The sequence below is a fragment of the Oenanthe melanoleuca genome, chromosome 15 (genome assembly GCF_029582105.1).
Source record: "Oenanthe melanoleuca isolate GR-GAL-2019-014 chromosome 15, OMel1.0, whole genome shotgun sequence".
In the NCBI taxonomy this organism is placed as follows: domain Eukaryota; kingdom Metazoa; phylum Chordata; class Aves; order Passeriformes; family Muscicapidae; genus Oenanthe; species Oenanthe melanoleuca.
Window position 1 is genome coordinate 2,909,458 of NC_079349.1, and position 16,064 is coordinate 2,925,521.

General features: G+C 48.3%; 1 protein-coding gene across 1 annotated transcript in view; it reads left to right on the top strand.

The window, feature by feature from the left end:
* The window catches only part of SETD1B (SET domain containing 1B, histone lysine methyltransferase), a 47,028-nt gene that overhangs the window by 23,728 nt on the left and 7,236 nt on the right, over positions 1–16,064 (top strand). Inside the window, exons 7-13 of the mRNA XM_056504627.1 lie at positions 5,917–6,690; positions 8,639–8,809; positions 9,644–9,731; positions 10,533–10,750; positions 10,970–11,099; positions 11,749–12,213; positions 13,984–15,528. Of these exons, the coding sequence (XP_056360602.1) occupies positions 5,917–6,690; positions 8,639–8,809; positions 9,644–9,731; positions 10,533–10,750; positions 10,970–11,099; positions 11,749–12,213; positions 13,984–15,528 (3,391 nt within the window). The remainder of the gene's footprint in view (positions 1–5,916; positions 6,691–8,638; positions 8,810–9,643; positions 9,732–10,532; positions 10,751–10,969; positions 11,100–11,748; positions 12,214–13,983; positions 15,529–16,064) is intronic.

Here is a 16,064-nt window from a genome sequence, read left to right on the forward strand (position 1 = left end):
TACTAGAGAAACCAAAACATCTAAGGAGTGTCTATCCTTCTGTGAGAAATCCCTGTTCCATTAGGGCTTTTTTGGTGCCCCTTTTTGTGGGACACTGCATTGAGTCCATCACTCTGACCTGTGTGTTTGCAGCCTTTGCTTGTGAGCTCATTTGTAAGGTGCTGTATAAATATATAACTATATGAAAATCTTGCAGTGTTCTTTTCTAGAGATAGAATCACATGTTGCTGGAGATATTTTATAATCACTGATTTGTAATATGTAAACCTTTCCATTTTCCAATTACTGAGCTGGGGATTTTATTACAGTGCAAACACCAGAAAGTTGTTCCAATTAAAAGCTGCTGTGGTTGCCCTTGTGGGCTCTGACTGCAGCAGGAGGACAGGAGCTCTCTCAGCTGCCCAGAGGAGGTTGACAGACCTGACTAACCCACAGGGAGGAGGCAGCAACTTAATTCCAGCTTCAATCCAGGCTCAGTGGTGGTGGGCTGCCCACCACGAGCCATCACAGGCACTGTGGACAGCACAGTGACCTGAGCAGGTTGGAAAGCTCATCCAACAAGGTGCAGGCAGCAGTTTGCTCTGTGTTTTTGCTGCTGGACTGCTGGCAAACCACCTGGGCTGGCTCTGCCCTCCTGTGCTTGTCTGCACCACCAGCAAAGCACCACCCCTGTGAGTGCTCCTCCCAAGGCAGGGCTGTAATTATGGTTAGCAAAGCCAAAATACTTGTGTGCATTGGAAATAAGGAGCCAGCTCTGCCTTGTTCACACCTGACACACGAGGTGTGGATGCTCAGCACAGCCCCTGTGCCATGTCACTGTGCTTTCCCAGCAAGGCATGGGGGCAGCTCAGAGCCACGGCTCCTCCTCTGTGCTTTGCCTCAAACAGGGACCCTGCAGATAAAAGCAGATTAAAAATGAGCAAAGCAATATTCTCTGAAGCCCTTGCTGGGTTTGCAAATTTTGGGCTGCAAGAGGTATTTGTTGTTTACTCTGTTAGCAGAGTGAATGGTGGGATTCTCTGGGCTGAACTTGAAAGGAGTTTTTCAGTGAAGTTGTCTTGGAGGAAGAGTTGCAGTGGCTGGTTGGTGACCTCAGGCTTCATTTTATTATGGATGGTGGAATAGGAAATGTGGCAGGTTTGAATTGTCTCATTCTCTTCAATATGCTCTGCTGAAGGAGTCTGAGAAGAGAATTGTGTGTTAGAGAACTTGAGTTGTTTTCACCCAGGGATCATGGATGCTTCCCTTGTCAAACACAGCACAGGCAGTGAGGAGCCTGGTGTGGGAGGCAGCTGGAGTTGGATATAGGAGGTCAGACAGACCTGGAGTCTGTTCTTGGCCCTTTTAGTGACTTGGTGTATGACCCTCCTCAGTCAGTTGTCCTCTCCTCCTCACCTCCAAAGGCTTTTCTTTATTTTTTGTAGGGATAAAGTGTGAGATAACCACTTGTGAATTTTTTTCAACCCTTGCTTGGACTTAATCCAAAACCAAATGATGACTGTTTAACCAAGTTAGCAAAACTTTTTTGTCCAAGAGTCCCTTCTTCTAAGTTCTAGCTTTATTGAAAAACATAAAGGCTTGTACTGTGCTGAATGCCATCAATCCTGCATTTCATTATTTTGATGCACCAGAGCTCAGCCAGAGTAGTTGCTATATTCAGTGGTACCTTACCTCAAATGTTAGTAACTTGATACCCAGCAGAATGCTGAAGCAAAAATGAGCTGTAAACTTATGGTGTTCAAAAAGTGTTCTGAAATTCTGAGTAAATTCTTTTATCAGATGGCCTTTTAGAAGGAAATGGAAGTGTCTCTGCCTGTAACACTGAGCAATGTGTGCAGTGAATGTCCCAATCTCTGCCACAGTGTCAGTGCTCCTCTGGGTCAGGAGCTGGAACAGTCTCCCCACATCTGGATGCCAGGTCTGCATGCAAATAAGAGAATGTTGTTTCTTTTTTCAGCAGGTATTAACATTTGCTTGCAAAATGCTGGGTCTGGCTCTGAGGTGGGATCCATACCCCATAGCCAATGGCTCTACCCTGTCACTATTCCAGCTGATGAAGGAGTGGCATCCCAGGATATTCCCTCATTTACCTTAAGAGTCTCTGCACACTCTGCTGGTGTTAAAGGTGGCAATTAACATTTTGGGTGAACAGTGAATGAGGCCATTTATAACCAGTTACGCTGACATGAATCTCTCCCAACAAATTTGCATCATTAAAGAACCTTTGGAAAAATGTGTCATGCGTATAATTAAATACCTGTTTTGCTAACTCTTAATTTAATTAATCCAAAGTAAAGATGGCAGCACAAATTAATTTAACTGGAAATGGCTTTTCTCTCAGTGGGCTGCAGGGAGGTTTTCTGGTGGCATTGTACCTGATGACCTCAGAAACAGGCAGATGAACTCCAGGGCTGATTGACACAGGGGTTTTTTTTTGACAGTGATGGCCATGGAATTCTCATAGCAGTATGTATGTCTTCTATCAGCTCTCTTTTTTCTGCTTGTAAGAGCAAAGAGGGAGGCCAGCTAGAAGGCAGTTTCTTTGAGAGGACAGCACAGGTGCTTTTCAGCTCTACCCTGAGAGGTATTTGGTAGCAACCATAGTAAATCCAGGTTCAGACAGGTGAATGAAAAGAAATTCAAATAACAGAATATCTTTCTATGTCTCCTCTCAGTTTTTCTGTCTGTACCTTGATCTCTTTCACTTGGTGCCTACATTTTTCCCCCTTAGATATGAGCAGTTGCAGGAAAGTCATCCGCTTTAAATATTCGTTACTCTTAACTTTCTTTAAAGACTTCCTTGTAGATGATCTTCTTTTGGTTTGACCTCTTTCCTAACCTCGTGATTCTTTCCCCCTACCAACTGTGCTTCTTCTGATCCTTTTCTCTCTGCCATTTTATCTCCTGCTCTTTCCCTATCTATTTTGCTTGGGATAAAACTGGAGCACAGACTGTGTGCACTGTGCAAGTGGAGGTGAGTTGTCAGCCCAGCATTGTAGGAAGCAGGGAATCTGTTGTTGCTTCCTGTAGACCCATCTGAGCACCAGAAGTGAAAAAAAAAAAAAAAATCTTTCAATATTTCAAACACTGGTTATTGCTTTAGCAATTCTCATTTCAGCTTAAGTAAAAATTAATGCATGTATGGATGAAGGAAGCTCTGTGCCCTAAAGCATGGAATCATGCTAGTCCTGCCACCTCTGCAATTTCAGGACTAGCTTTTTCTATGTGATGTTTCATTCAAGAGGGAAAACCAGCCTCATTTATCAGGCAGGACTCACTGGTACTGAGGCTGATGAGAGGCTGGTGTGGATGGCAGTGGGCTCTGTGTGATGGGCAGGAAGGAGCACACAAATCCCATGTGGCAGGACTGGCTGGGACGGGCTGGTGCTGCTGGTGCTTCAGGGTGGGAGGCTGGGAGGGCTCTGGGAGGGTGCAGGGTCCTGCAGGAGGGACTGTGGAGAATTTGTGGCTTGACACTGCTCAGTGCTGGTCTCCCCTGTGGCCTCATGAGGTGACTTTTCTCTATATCCCATCAGATGAGATGAGGGTGAACTTGAAGCTGATTTTGTCTGTCTTTGGTAGCCTGAACACTCCCTCTTTCTATCCAGCACCGACCTTTAGCATCATCCAGCATTTGCAATTGGAGCCAGTGCTTTTAACAGGGCCTTTTGTGTTCACTTAGTGAAAACCGGGGTCTGTTTCACAGGAATCTTGTTTACACCTGCCACAGTCGTCCTTTTTGCTCTTCCTCTGCTCCTTTCACTGGAGCTGCAGTAGTTTGAAAGTGCAGAATGTCCTTTTATTCCCCGGCGTCCTCGGCGTGGGACGTGACCGCAATAGAGCAGCTGGGAGAGGATGCAGGGTGTGAGACCCACTGAGAAGTGGGAGCCAGGTGTGGGCAGCTCAGGGGCAGGATGCAACTGGGCTTTGGCAAGACTCGAGTGCAATGGGTTTTCTATCACCTCTACTTCTTTTTTAGCTGCTCATTTTAGGGTTTTCCAAACAGCCCTCGGAGTTCTCCCTGCACGCACAGATGCACTCTGTGACTGCGGGGGAGTCCCCTCTCCATCACCATCACCAGGGGTCAATAGCTCTTGCTCAGGGTTTGCCAGGTGAATGCTGTCTCCTTGTTGGGCATTTGGGCACTAAAACTGCGAGTGGGTTTTTTTGGGGTGACCCAGGCGCGGCGGGAGGCGCTGAGTTCTGCTGCAGCAGAGGAACGCGGGGAGCCAGGGCGAGGGGAGGTGCCAGGGCTGGAGCATTTGCACAGCTGCTGTGCTCAGCCTGCTCTCTGGTGGTAGCTGCTGTAGCAGAGATGACCTTTGATAAAACGGGAAACATTTGGAGTGATTTGGATAGTTGTGGTTGCTCAGTTTCACACAGCGACAGTTTGTAGCAGAGTCAACTCAGCTGCTCCTGCTTTTGTTTGCATACCCCAGTAAGAAATTCACAGGTTAAGAACCAAATCACAGCGGCTTCCATGTGAAAACTGCCAACAAAGTCTGCTCCTCAGCAGCTCTTCCCAGAACTTCCAGGTTCTCCAGTGTCTGATACTGCTCTCTCTGAGACTGGTAGGAGAGCAGACAGAAAAGGCACCTGCTGGCACGAAATGTGGAGCAAATAATAAATATCTTTGGGATCTACAGTCAAATTAGGCTGCTAACAGCCAGGAGGTTCCTAAACTCTTGCCAGGAGTGTGATAGAGAGAGGCACTTGTTGGTGATCTCTTCCTGGCTTCCTGGGCAGCAGGAGGGCTCTGGCCAGGAGGAGCATCCCTCTTGTGCCCTGGGCTGTGCTGGGGAACACGGGGGCTCTTCCCTGGCACCAGCAATGTGAGACACATCTTTGGAGGTCACAGGGACCTGTCCTGTCTGCTGTCATCACTCTGGGCAGAGATCAGCCCCATTCATGTTTCCTAGATAAACTGTCACCCTATGGGTATGTCTTCCAGCAGTGTTTGGTTACTGTATTTCCTGCCAGGGTTTGATACCTGGGGGATGTGACAGTTGTGCATGTGGATTCCTGGTGCTGGGGACACCTTGAGGACTGGAGTGCCTGTAGGACACTGTGTTCGGTGTGACCATGTGCTGTTGAGGATGGAAGTAATTCCTGAGACTTTTCATTTGTACAAGACCTAGTCTGGCAGCTTTGAGACTTCAGAGCAAGCCCTCTGTTTTAATCCAGTTTCCATCCCCTTGGCAGCAGAGGTAGGATGTGGTTTTAGCATTTTCTACAAGTCTGTATTTCTTGTAGCTAGCGAAGTGTTCATTTTGTCCCAAAAGACAACATAGGCTATGTCTTTGAATCCCAGCATTTATAACTTTGATGTTTAAAAGCAATTTAACCAGATTTGGGGTTCTTTTTTTCCCATGTGAATTGCTGTGGTCTAGTCAAGACAACTTTTAGTAGCAGAAACCATGTGGAGGTATTGTCTTTCCACAATTAGAGGTTAGGAGTTGACAGCAAATGAGCCAGGGATTCTATTAAAAAACAGGGTAATTATTTGTGCATGGAAAAACTAAGGAATAAAAACTCATGGTGTAATGTACCTAGGAGTGCTAGATGCAAATAAGAGATAATGTATCTTGCAGTGAAGGATGTTTGGATTAAGTGTATTTCACCAAGCATGGGAGCAATTCCTCCTGCTCCATAGAAGCTGAGTGTTTTGTTCAGTTGGTGCTGATGCTCTTTTAGAAAGCTTTTACCTCTCTGATTCCTGAGGTCTGACATGGAAGAGAAAAGCTTCAATGGGCACCAGCTGCTCAGTGGGCCCTGTCTTTTGAGAGCATCGCTCGCTTTTCTCCGTTCCCAATTAAAATGTGTGTTAAACTTAGCTTTTGTTTGAAGCAGCCCAGCGCTGTGGTATTTAATGTAAAGAGAATGTGCTGGTCACCTTTCCTCTCTCTTTTGTGGCAGGGTCAGCATTCCTCGGGGGAGGACATGGAAATCTCCGACGACGAGACCAACCCCGCGCCCATCACCAGCGCGGAATGTGCCAAAACCATTGTGGTGAACTCCTCCGTCAGCAACACGGCCGTGATGGCTCCATCCATCCCCCCGCTGCCACCACCGGGATTCCCTCCTCTTCCTCCTCCTCCTCCTCCTCCCCAGCCAGGCTTCCCCATGCCCCCCCCGCTGCCCCCGCCGCCCCCGCCCACGCACCCGGCGGTGACGGTGCCGCCGCCGCCGCTGCCCGCGCCACCCGGGGTGCCCCCGCCCCACATCCTGCCCCCGCTGCCCCCCTTCCACCCCGGCATGTTCCCCGTCATGCAGGTGGACATGATCAGCGTCTTGGGCAACCAGTGGGGCGGCATGCCCATGTCCTTCCAGATGCAAACCCAGATGCTGAGCCGCATGATGCAGGCGCAGAACACGTACCAGTACCCCCCTTTCATGACGGGCAGGATGCAGTTTGTGAATCTCCCTCCCTACCGCCCCTTCTCCATGGGAGCCGCTCTGGCCCGCGGGCAGCAGTGGCCACCGCTGCCCAAGTTTGACCCCTCGGTTCCACCCCCGGGCTATGAGCCCAAGAAGGAAGATCCCCACAAAGCCACGGTGGATGGAGTCCTCCTGGTCATAGTGAAGGAGCTCAAGGCCATCATGAAAAGGGACCTGAACCGCAAGATGGTCGAGGTGGTGGCGTTCCGGGCCTTTGATGACTGGTGGGACAAGAAGGAACGTCTGGCAAAAGTGGGTTTTCACATGCTGTGCCCTGGGTCCTGGGGAGGGCTGTTCTTAGTGTTTGTGGGGTCAGCAAGGGTCTGGAGCTGGATTTAAAAAACCCCAAAGCTGAAGTTTAGCCCTGAAAAACTAAGGTCAGATGCAAGAGGAGTGTTTGAAATCACGAAACCTCTGTTTGTGTTTCCCACTTTGTGCAATGAGATCTGTGGGTATTTCCAGTTCTACACCTTCCCCTTCGTGTACAAAGCAGCAATTAGCTCAAAAGCTGAACATTGACCAAATATACAAAGAGTTTCAGGGATTAGTTGAGAAAACAGCTTTGCATGAATCCTCTGATCCTTTTCTCACCCAATTTGAAGTGTACCTCAGCTAGCAAATAGCTCTGTGATTTAATGTGTGGTGAATTTGTCACTACCCAAAAAGCCTAACACCACAGAAAGGTTAATGCAAGCCTCAAAATTACCATTGCAGAATTACTGTAAAAATAGCAGAACAAACCACAACCTGCAGGTAGGTCTGTTTCAGATGTCAGTTTTCAGAGCAGTTTTTGTAAACCATTGCATGTTAACTGTGGTGCCTGGGAGAGCTCCTTGGCTTTCTGGAGGGGCTGGTAATGCTGCTGCTTAACAGCTGCTTTATGGCAGTGGAGTTTGCTGTGTGTTAGAGCTGGCTGGTGTGATGTGCAGCAGAAACCCCATCCCTCTCCTCCTGACTAATGCTCAGAACTTTTCTTGTGCCAGCCAGCATGTGCTGGCAGTCTTGGAGGAGGCACGTGAGTTTCCAGAGCAATAAGGGAAACAGATCCAGCAAATAGTTGCAAAGACAGCAACTGAAATACTCAAGAAATTATTTTAAACCAGACTTCTGTGGTGAAGAGGTAGAAGCAGGTTGAGGCAGATCTTTAGGCTCTTTTACATCCCATGTTATGGCTGGATTTGGGTGTTCTTCCCTCACCTTGATTTATTAGCCATTTTGGGAAGGGAAGCTGACTGTACCACAGTCCTTGCCACCGGTTATGTTGTGAGCAGTGTAATTGAAAATATGAAATTGCTGCATGGAAAACCACGTGTGCTTTCTGTCCAGGAGCAGAGATGCCAGAACCATTTCTGCCCCAGGGCATGTGTTACTGTTGTGTGCAGAAAAACCTCACAGATTTCAGAGCCTCCTTTCTTCTAGGACAGGGCACATTTGTTGTGTGTTGGGTGTTGGAGTAGGACAGGATTCCTTCTTAGGCACAAGTTGCCTGCTTTTGCAGAAAACAAAATATGAATATTCAGCTTAAACTGTACTTTCCCATTGCTGGTGTGTGTGTGTGAGGATGAGGTCACTGGGCTCCTTGGTGGCAGCTGGAGGTCAGTTCCCTGTGCATCCCAGGGATGGCAGCAGGGATTCTGGCTGCTATATGCCATCAAAGGCAGCTGATTGATTGACTGATTGATTGATTCCATCTCTGGCAGTTGAATGAGCTCTGAATTCCTGCTCTTCATTTGCATCTCAGCTCTGGTGAAAAAGGATTTGTTGAGGCTGTGTGTCTATTTTGTAGATCCTTTGGCGTTTCACCTAAATATTTAAGTGTCCCTTTTCCCAGGACTGGAGCCTTCTGACAGGTTTTGTGGACTTGGGCTGTGGTTGCTAAGGAAACACAGGGATGTGTGTGATTTTTGATGCACTATTTTTGGCTTTACACTCAACAGAAGGAAAGTGTTCCCAACTGGAAGGTCAGTTATGTGGGTTAGCAAAGGAAGGTAGATAACACATTGTTGGGACTTGCCTAAAACACACTCAAGTTATTTGTATTATTCTGTGCAGCTCTATTTCCTTTCAGGTGTGGGGCACCTTCAGATGCCCTTAGAGAAACTGATGCCTGGCCAGGGCAGTGATATTTCCCAGTGATATTTCCAGAGTTTGTGTCCTTCCCAGCAAACTTCCCCTCTCAAATCTGCCTTCTCTGTTGCAGGCGTCCCTGACTCCAGTCAAGTCTGGAGGAGAAGTGGAGGAAAAGCCGAAGCCCAAGGATCGAATTGCCTCCTGCCTCTTGGAGAACTGGAACAAAGGAGAAGGGCTGGGCTACGAGGCGATTGGCCTGGGCATCGGGTTACGAGGGGCCATCCGGCTGCCATCCTTCAAGGTGAAAACAAAAACCTCTTCCTTGTGCTGCCAGCCCCCAGACCTGCCTAGGTTTGTGCCCCAGAGCCCTCAGGCTGTTCACCCACTCTGGGCTCACTCAGGGGGCTCTGACCCCCCAGGACCAGAGCAAGGAGCCTCTGTTCCCTTAGCTGTTCATCCTCCACTTGTGTGAATTGTCTGTGGAGGATCTCCCTGCTCTGCAAGGGAAGGGGAACATTTCCTGTGTTTCAGCATAAAAATACACCTGTGCTCATTGTGCTTTACACAGTTACTGTTTTGGTTGGAATCTCTGATGGTTTGGCAGCGAGTCTCACCTGAAATTTGCTTAAACTCTGTCTCCTGTTTTGAAAAGCATTTGCATAAAAAATTTAAAGTATCTTAAAAGAAGTGTGGGGTAAGGGAGTGTAGAGGGCTTTCCTGAAATTAGGATTTTTGAATGCACTGAAGGTGCAAGTAAAGGTTTGGGATGAGAGATTCTCCAGTCTTTATTTAGAGTAAAACTTCCTTTGAGGTTCTTTAAGATGTGCTTAGGCTCTCTTTCTGTTCTGCTACAATCTCAGTCATGGATTTGTCAAGAGTTTTCTCTGTCATCCTCAAAGTACCTGGTGATGACATGCACCATGCTGGTACCCGGGGTGTTTTCATGCAAATTGAAGGGGTAGAGTTTCATTCAGAGTGAAATTCTGTTTGCAAGCAAATAAAGAGATCAAGAGCTGGGGAGTGGCCCTTGGTTTCTGCTGTAACCACAGCAAAGTAAAGAAGTGGCAATTTGCTTAAGAAGTTGATTTCTGGTGTTTCTAAACTTTCAGGAATGCTAATTGTGTCTTTTGTTCAGGTGAAAAGAAAGGAGCCACCTGAAGCTGCCTCAGCAGGAGATCAGAAGAGAATCCGGCCTTCTACTTCAGTGGATGATGAAGATGAAGGTTTGCAAAGTGCATTTGTTTGAAACCTAGGAGCAGATGCAAACCCCAGCAAGCTGAATCCCTTTAAACTTCACAGCAGTGCACTCACTTACAGTTAAACACAGAGCCAAGGATCTGAGCCAAGCCCTGCTTCTCACACAGCTCTGATCAGCTGGGACATGGCCCCTCTGGGTTCAATTATCTGAAATTCACTGCTGGGAAGTTTAAGACCCACATTTTAAGAATAACTCATAACCCATTTTAGCTGTGCTGGGCCCCAGCAGAAGGAGCTCAGATGGGTTCATGGGCTGCTTGGGCTGTGCTCAGCTCACTGGGATGTGGTGGGAGGAAGCACGTAACAGTTTGCTCTGCACTTGATTTGAGAAAGAAACCAAAGTTATTGGCCAGAAAAATCTGTTTGAAACTATCTTAACATTTATTTCCTATAACCAGGGAAGAGTAAAGGGGAGAGAAAGCTTTGAATTCCCTTTGTTTTGCACATGGGTTCATGTTGAAGTTGATTCAGATTAACAAGTGGTTTTGAAGCCAAAAAATGAAACAAAAAAGCATTAAATTTAGGTTACCTGTCCTGACCTCAGTCATGCTGTGTCTCCTATCTGCCCTGCCTATGTCAGCTTTTGCCATTTTGCCATCAGCACTGTTCACTGTGACTGTCCCCTGTAAGCCTGGGGACCCTCACACCACATGGGCACATTGTTCCTGACTTCCATCTTCCCAAAGAAGAAGTTTCCCTTGTGTAGTTAACTCTTCCTGTCCTTTCCAAGGTACTTGATGGTAATTTCTGTTGCTTTTGCTCCTCAGAGTCAGAGAGGGACAGGGATGCTTCTGACACAACATCAGAGCTGTCAAAGAAGGATGCAGAGGCAGTGGGGCTGCGACGGCGACCAGCACGGCCACTGGAGCTGGACAGCGAGGGAGAGGAGGGAGATGAGACATCAGGGAAAGAGGAAGAGTCCTCCTCAGAGAAGGAAGAGGAGCAGGAAGAAGAGGCAGGCTTGGTGAAAGCAGCACCTGCCAAGGTAGGTTGGTGTGTGGCTGTAAGTCATTAAAAGGGGGCCTGGTAATGCCAAATGCCAAAGTTCCCTGTTCTGGGAGATGAGGATTCCTGGTGGGGTCTGTCCTTACAGAACCTCTGTCAGGTTCTCTGACTGCCTCCCTGAGTCCCTGGTGCTTTCTGCACTGACAGCCAGGTCACAGGCTCAGGCACTGTTCATTTGTGGCAATGATTTCTTGCAAAGGAGGAAGAGGAGGATGAGGAGGATGAAGATGATGAGGATGAAGATGACGATGAAGACGAGGATGAGGATGACGAGGAGGAGACAGGCATAGACACAAGTGACAAGGAGGAGGAGCAGGACTCTGAGGAGGGTAAGCAGCTACAGGGGAAGCAGCAAGAGTCACCTCTGGGTTAGCTGTGGGTCTCCCTCTTCCTTTGTGAGCTGATTTTGTCACTTGTGCACCTCCCTTCACTGATGGGCAGTTTTACACAATATAATGCACAGAGATGTTTTTAGTTAATACCTGTGAGGTTTCCATGATCCCTCAGTCAGTGAATCCCTTTACAGTAACTCTCCAGGCCCAGCTGATCTCAGCCCAACCTGGCACAGGGGCACAGGTCTCAAGCCCAGCTAAATGTGTGCTTGTTTTGTGAAATAGGGGTGGCTGAGAGAAGAAGGGACCAGATTTCAGACAAGGGTAATTTGGCTGCTAATAACTCTGTCCTATCAATCAGTTTCTGCTCTGGAAGGTGATAGTTTCCACTTTTTAAGGCCATGTGTAAAGGCAGCAGAAAATCTCAGTAGAAGATAAATTACAGCAGGAGACCCACATGGGAAGGTGCCAGGCAACACTGCTCCTCACATTTATAAATCTCTGCAAAAATAAATAAATTGAGAGGCCACTCCTTCACACATTCTGCTGTTGGTTCTGTTTCCACCCTGTTACAGTGGAAGGGATGTTTACCTCTGATTGTTTATAAAAGGCAGGAAGCAGAACTAATGGCAGTTTGTTCTTGCAGATGTAGCAAGTCCCTCGTCTTCCAAGGCTGAAGTTGAATCATCTGATGAGAGTGAGGACTCCTCTGAATTCGAGTCAAGTTCAGACTCAGATGATGAAGATGAGGAGGATGATGATGATGAAGAAGAAGAGGAGGAAGAAGAGGAGGAAGAGGTGGCTGAAGATCCAGGCAGAGAAGCCATGGTTGCTGAGCCAGAGCATGAACCTGCTGGTCATGAGCTTCCTGATGATGAGAGGGAGACTATTTTGGACCTGTATCCTGTGGATGACTACATGGATGCAACAGGCTTGGAACTTGCTGAGCCAGCTCTGGCAGTGAAAGATGAAGGCAGTGAAGAAACCAAGGCAGGGGAAAGTGAGTGTGGCCAGGTCCCAGGGGCTTCTGTTGCTGCTGAAACTCTGAAACATTTGGTTATGGAAAGAGACCAGGAGACAAAACTTGCACTCTCTCCCATCTGTAGGCCAGGTATGCCCTTCCATGTGCTTTGGAGTTTTGTTATCATATTTCCAAGTAAATTTTCTCCCACTATCCAATATGTATGGATTTGCATTTCCCTTGTTCTCTTTCTTCTTCCAACCTTGGCTCTAGGCTAGGGATTATCTGTACAGGGAAAGAGGCCTGTGCTGAACTTTCCTTCCTAGTAAGGAGCTTTACATGAGCCATCTGCTACTAAAAATACTGTGGTTACTGTATCCAGAATCTTATCCTGGGGCAGTTTAGTTGGAGTCCTGCAGGGACTGAACAGTTGTCATCATCCAAGGGTGACTGATCAGGTGGTGTGGTGGCTGAAGCTCAAGATAGAAAAGCCATGGCTGCTAAAACAACATGAATGTCACTACTGGCTCTTTTTGGTTTTAATATCAAAGCAGTGTGTGACAGGGAAGCTGCATGGGGCAGGTGAGTGGGGTCTCAGAGTTAGGTATGGTTCCTAATATTATTTGTGGGGGTTTTTGTCACCCACTCCTTTTAAATGGGTGATACTCTCTGGTTTTCTGGAAGAAGAAAATTGTCTTCAATCAATACAGAGTTGTATTTAACCCAAGGAAATTGGAAACCTTTAACTAGAACAGGAGTGAGATGCATAAAGCTTGAGAAATTTGCAGCTGGGGGAAATATAAAAGTTAAAACTGGAGCCAACAGGGAGAGCACATCTAGTGGAGCCTTGGGCAGCACTGGTGTCTAAGCACTGGGCAATGTTTTGCTATTTGGAGAGCTGGAAATCCAGTCCCTGTACAGGGCATGACTCCTTGCCTGCTGCAAAATCTGAAAGTCACAAAGAGGCAAAGTGTTAAACTGGGCAGGCAAAGAAGAACTGGTTTTGCACAAATCCTTTCTAGAACAGGTCAGTGTGCCCAAGGAACATAAATTTGGAGACACCTGCATTTGATCAACTTGACATGTGTAAGGAGCTTTGCAGCTAAGCTGTGGGAGCAAACTCAAACTGCAGCAGTGTTCTTGGGCAGCCCAGCTCTGTCATACAGGAGTTGAAAGGCTCAGACTCTTCTCCAGCAGCCCTGGTTTGTTCAGCAGGGAATGCTTCCCTTCCAACTCTCCAGGCATTTTCACCTCCTTTCATTCTCCCACTTGAAAATGTTATTTTGAGCTGCTTAACAAGATTCACCATTTATTCCTTTTGGACCTGGCCCTAAGTGGGTAAATAAACTCCAGACAAATGAGGCTGCTGCAAGGAGAGCAGCATATAAATTGCCTCATTGATACCATCTGAGTGTCTCCTCATCCATTACAAGGGCTTCCCGTTTCCTTCATGTGTTGTTCAGGGGTGTTCTGCTATTCCCTTCACCACCCCCTCCTTGGAGAGCTGAGGGTGCTCCTTGGCCTGCAATTAGTAGAGTTCCCACATTAGAAAAGGTGATAGCTCTGGGCTCTGACAGCTCTCCTCCAAAGTCCTCGCCCCACAGTCCTCTCATTCCTTTAATGTCTGTACAAAAGGTTGTCAGGGCTTTTGAAAGCAGAGAAACCTTCATTCTGGTCTGTGTTGTAGCTAATCCTCAAATTAATAGTGTGGGTTTTTTATGGTCCATTAGGAAAGTGTGTGGTAGTGTCTAATTACTCTACACTCCGTGCCTCCAAAATGTAAAGCACTGGAGTTTTAAAGCCTCCCAGTGGAATTGAGCTGTTCTTTAATTGTGGCATCTTAAACATGTCTTTACTAGCAAGTGGCAAGTAACCAAGTGGAGGCAAAGCTCCTGATTCTCCTCTCTGTTCCTCTTTCAGAGGAAGAGCCCGAACCCACTGCCATGCTGGAGCCAGAGGTACAGGAAGGTCCAAAGCCTGAATCTCAAGATGAGGAGGCAGTTCTCTGTATCTCTGCTCCAGTGGGAGTCTTTGGAGAGCATCTGCCCAGCAAAAGCAGCTTCTTTGGCAAGTCTGAGGAGAGCAGCTTGGAGGGCCGGGCTCCAGCCAAGGCGGAGGAGGAGGAGCGGCTGCCGCGCACGCCGGGGCGGGAGGTGATGATCCACCCCGACACAGAGACCCTCCTGCTTCCAGCCCACAAGGTGCCATCCTCCATGCTGCCCTTGCCATCCACTCCTGGCAAGGAAGAGCCTTTAGTCCCTCCAGAGAAGTTCCCTGAACAATTAATGGTGACCAAAACGTCCGTGGAAGAGGAGATTCCCAGGACTCCCGGGCGGGACATTTTGGCCAAGTCTTCGCACCCCCTTGCCAAGTCGCAGAGCACGGACACTGTTCCAGCCACACCAGGGAGTGATGCTCCCCTTACAGGAAGCAGCTTGACCCTCAGTTCCCCTCAAGTCCCAGGGAGCCCCTTTTCCTACCCATCCCAATCTCCTGGCATTAACAGTGGCATTCCTCGGACTCCTGGGAGAGATTTCAATTTCACGCCTACTTTCCCAGAGGCTGGTGCTACCATTCCTTGCCTTCTTCCTGGCAAGAAACAGTCAGAGGAGGAGCTAGAGGAGAAAACCTTTAAAGAGCCTCTTGGTGCTTCCCTTACAATCAGCATGAACAGTGTTCCTTCCCCTATCCCCTTTGCCAGCCCCCCACAAGCAGATTTCCACATGGACATGGGTTTGCCTCCTGATGAGCCAATACCTGTAGCAGCCCTGCCGTGCATGCATGTAGATAGAAGAATGCCCATCGAGGAATGCAAGGCAGAAGTAAAACCCAGTTTGCTCTCCCCAGAGCTGCCCCCTGGGGCTTCTATTCTTCCTCCCCCACCACCACCCTCTGTTCTTCCCAAAAGGAGGCCGGGTCGGCCGAGGCGGTCCCCACCTTCTGTCCTCTCGCTGGATGTGTACCCAGGCAAACCCATAGAACCTCCTCCCATGCCAATGGCCTTGGTGGAAGGTGCTGTGGGCAAAGAGCTGCTCAGTGGACATCCCGATGCCTACTACGGACTGAAAGACCCTGAAGCCGTCACCCTGGACTTCAGGAATGACGGTTTCCATGAGAAAATAGCAGCTGAGGCCGTTGCAGAGAAGCTGCCTTTCAAGGAGCTGGAGAACCAGTGGAACGAGGAGCTGAAGGAGGAGGAGGCTCTGGCCAAGCCGAAGCGGCAGTGGCGCCGGCAGAAGAAGCCGTCGGAGGAGCTGCCGGTGCTGCCCTCCCCTGAGTACTCCCCGCCCCGGCCGCAGTTCCGGCCGCGCTCCGAGTTCGAGGAGATGACGATCCTCTACGACATCTGGAACGGCGGCATCGACGACGAGGACATCAAGTTCATGTGCATCACCTACGACCGCTTGTTGCAGCAGGACAATGGTATGGACTGGCTCAATGACACCCTCTGGGTTTTCCATCCTTATATCCTTTCTCGCTGCGCTGGCAGCACGAGGAGTTGGTGGGAGAAGAAGTTGTTTACAGGAATAGTGGTTGCTTGGATGAGCAGGGAATTTTAGGCTGGTTTATTCTCTGAAGCTGTAGTACAAAAATACTGCAGAGGTGGCTGTTCTTGCTGCACGTTCAGTCTGGAAGTGCAGGGACAGTCTGTAGGCACCTCTTCTGGGGAGGTTTCCTTCCTAGTTTGAGGAGCTGCTGTCTGCAATGTAACCAGACTTTTTTTCCAGCTTGCCTGTGGAGTTTCTAGTCTGCACATACAGAGCTTTCACTCAGAGCTAAAACTTGCTGTAAAAATAATCTCGCCATCTGTGCCCAAAACAATGAGTTAGTGCTTCTAGCAGCTTTAATTTGCTTTGAGTTTGAAATTCTGATAAAATCAGTGGTTTCTCAGTGGCACATCAGGGCTCTGTGTGTGCAGCCGCCAGTAGTGATCTCCAGAGCAGAGCCTGAAAGACTATTCTAAAAACCTCAAAACTCTCCAGATCTGTTTTCAGGAAGGA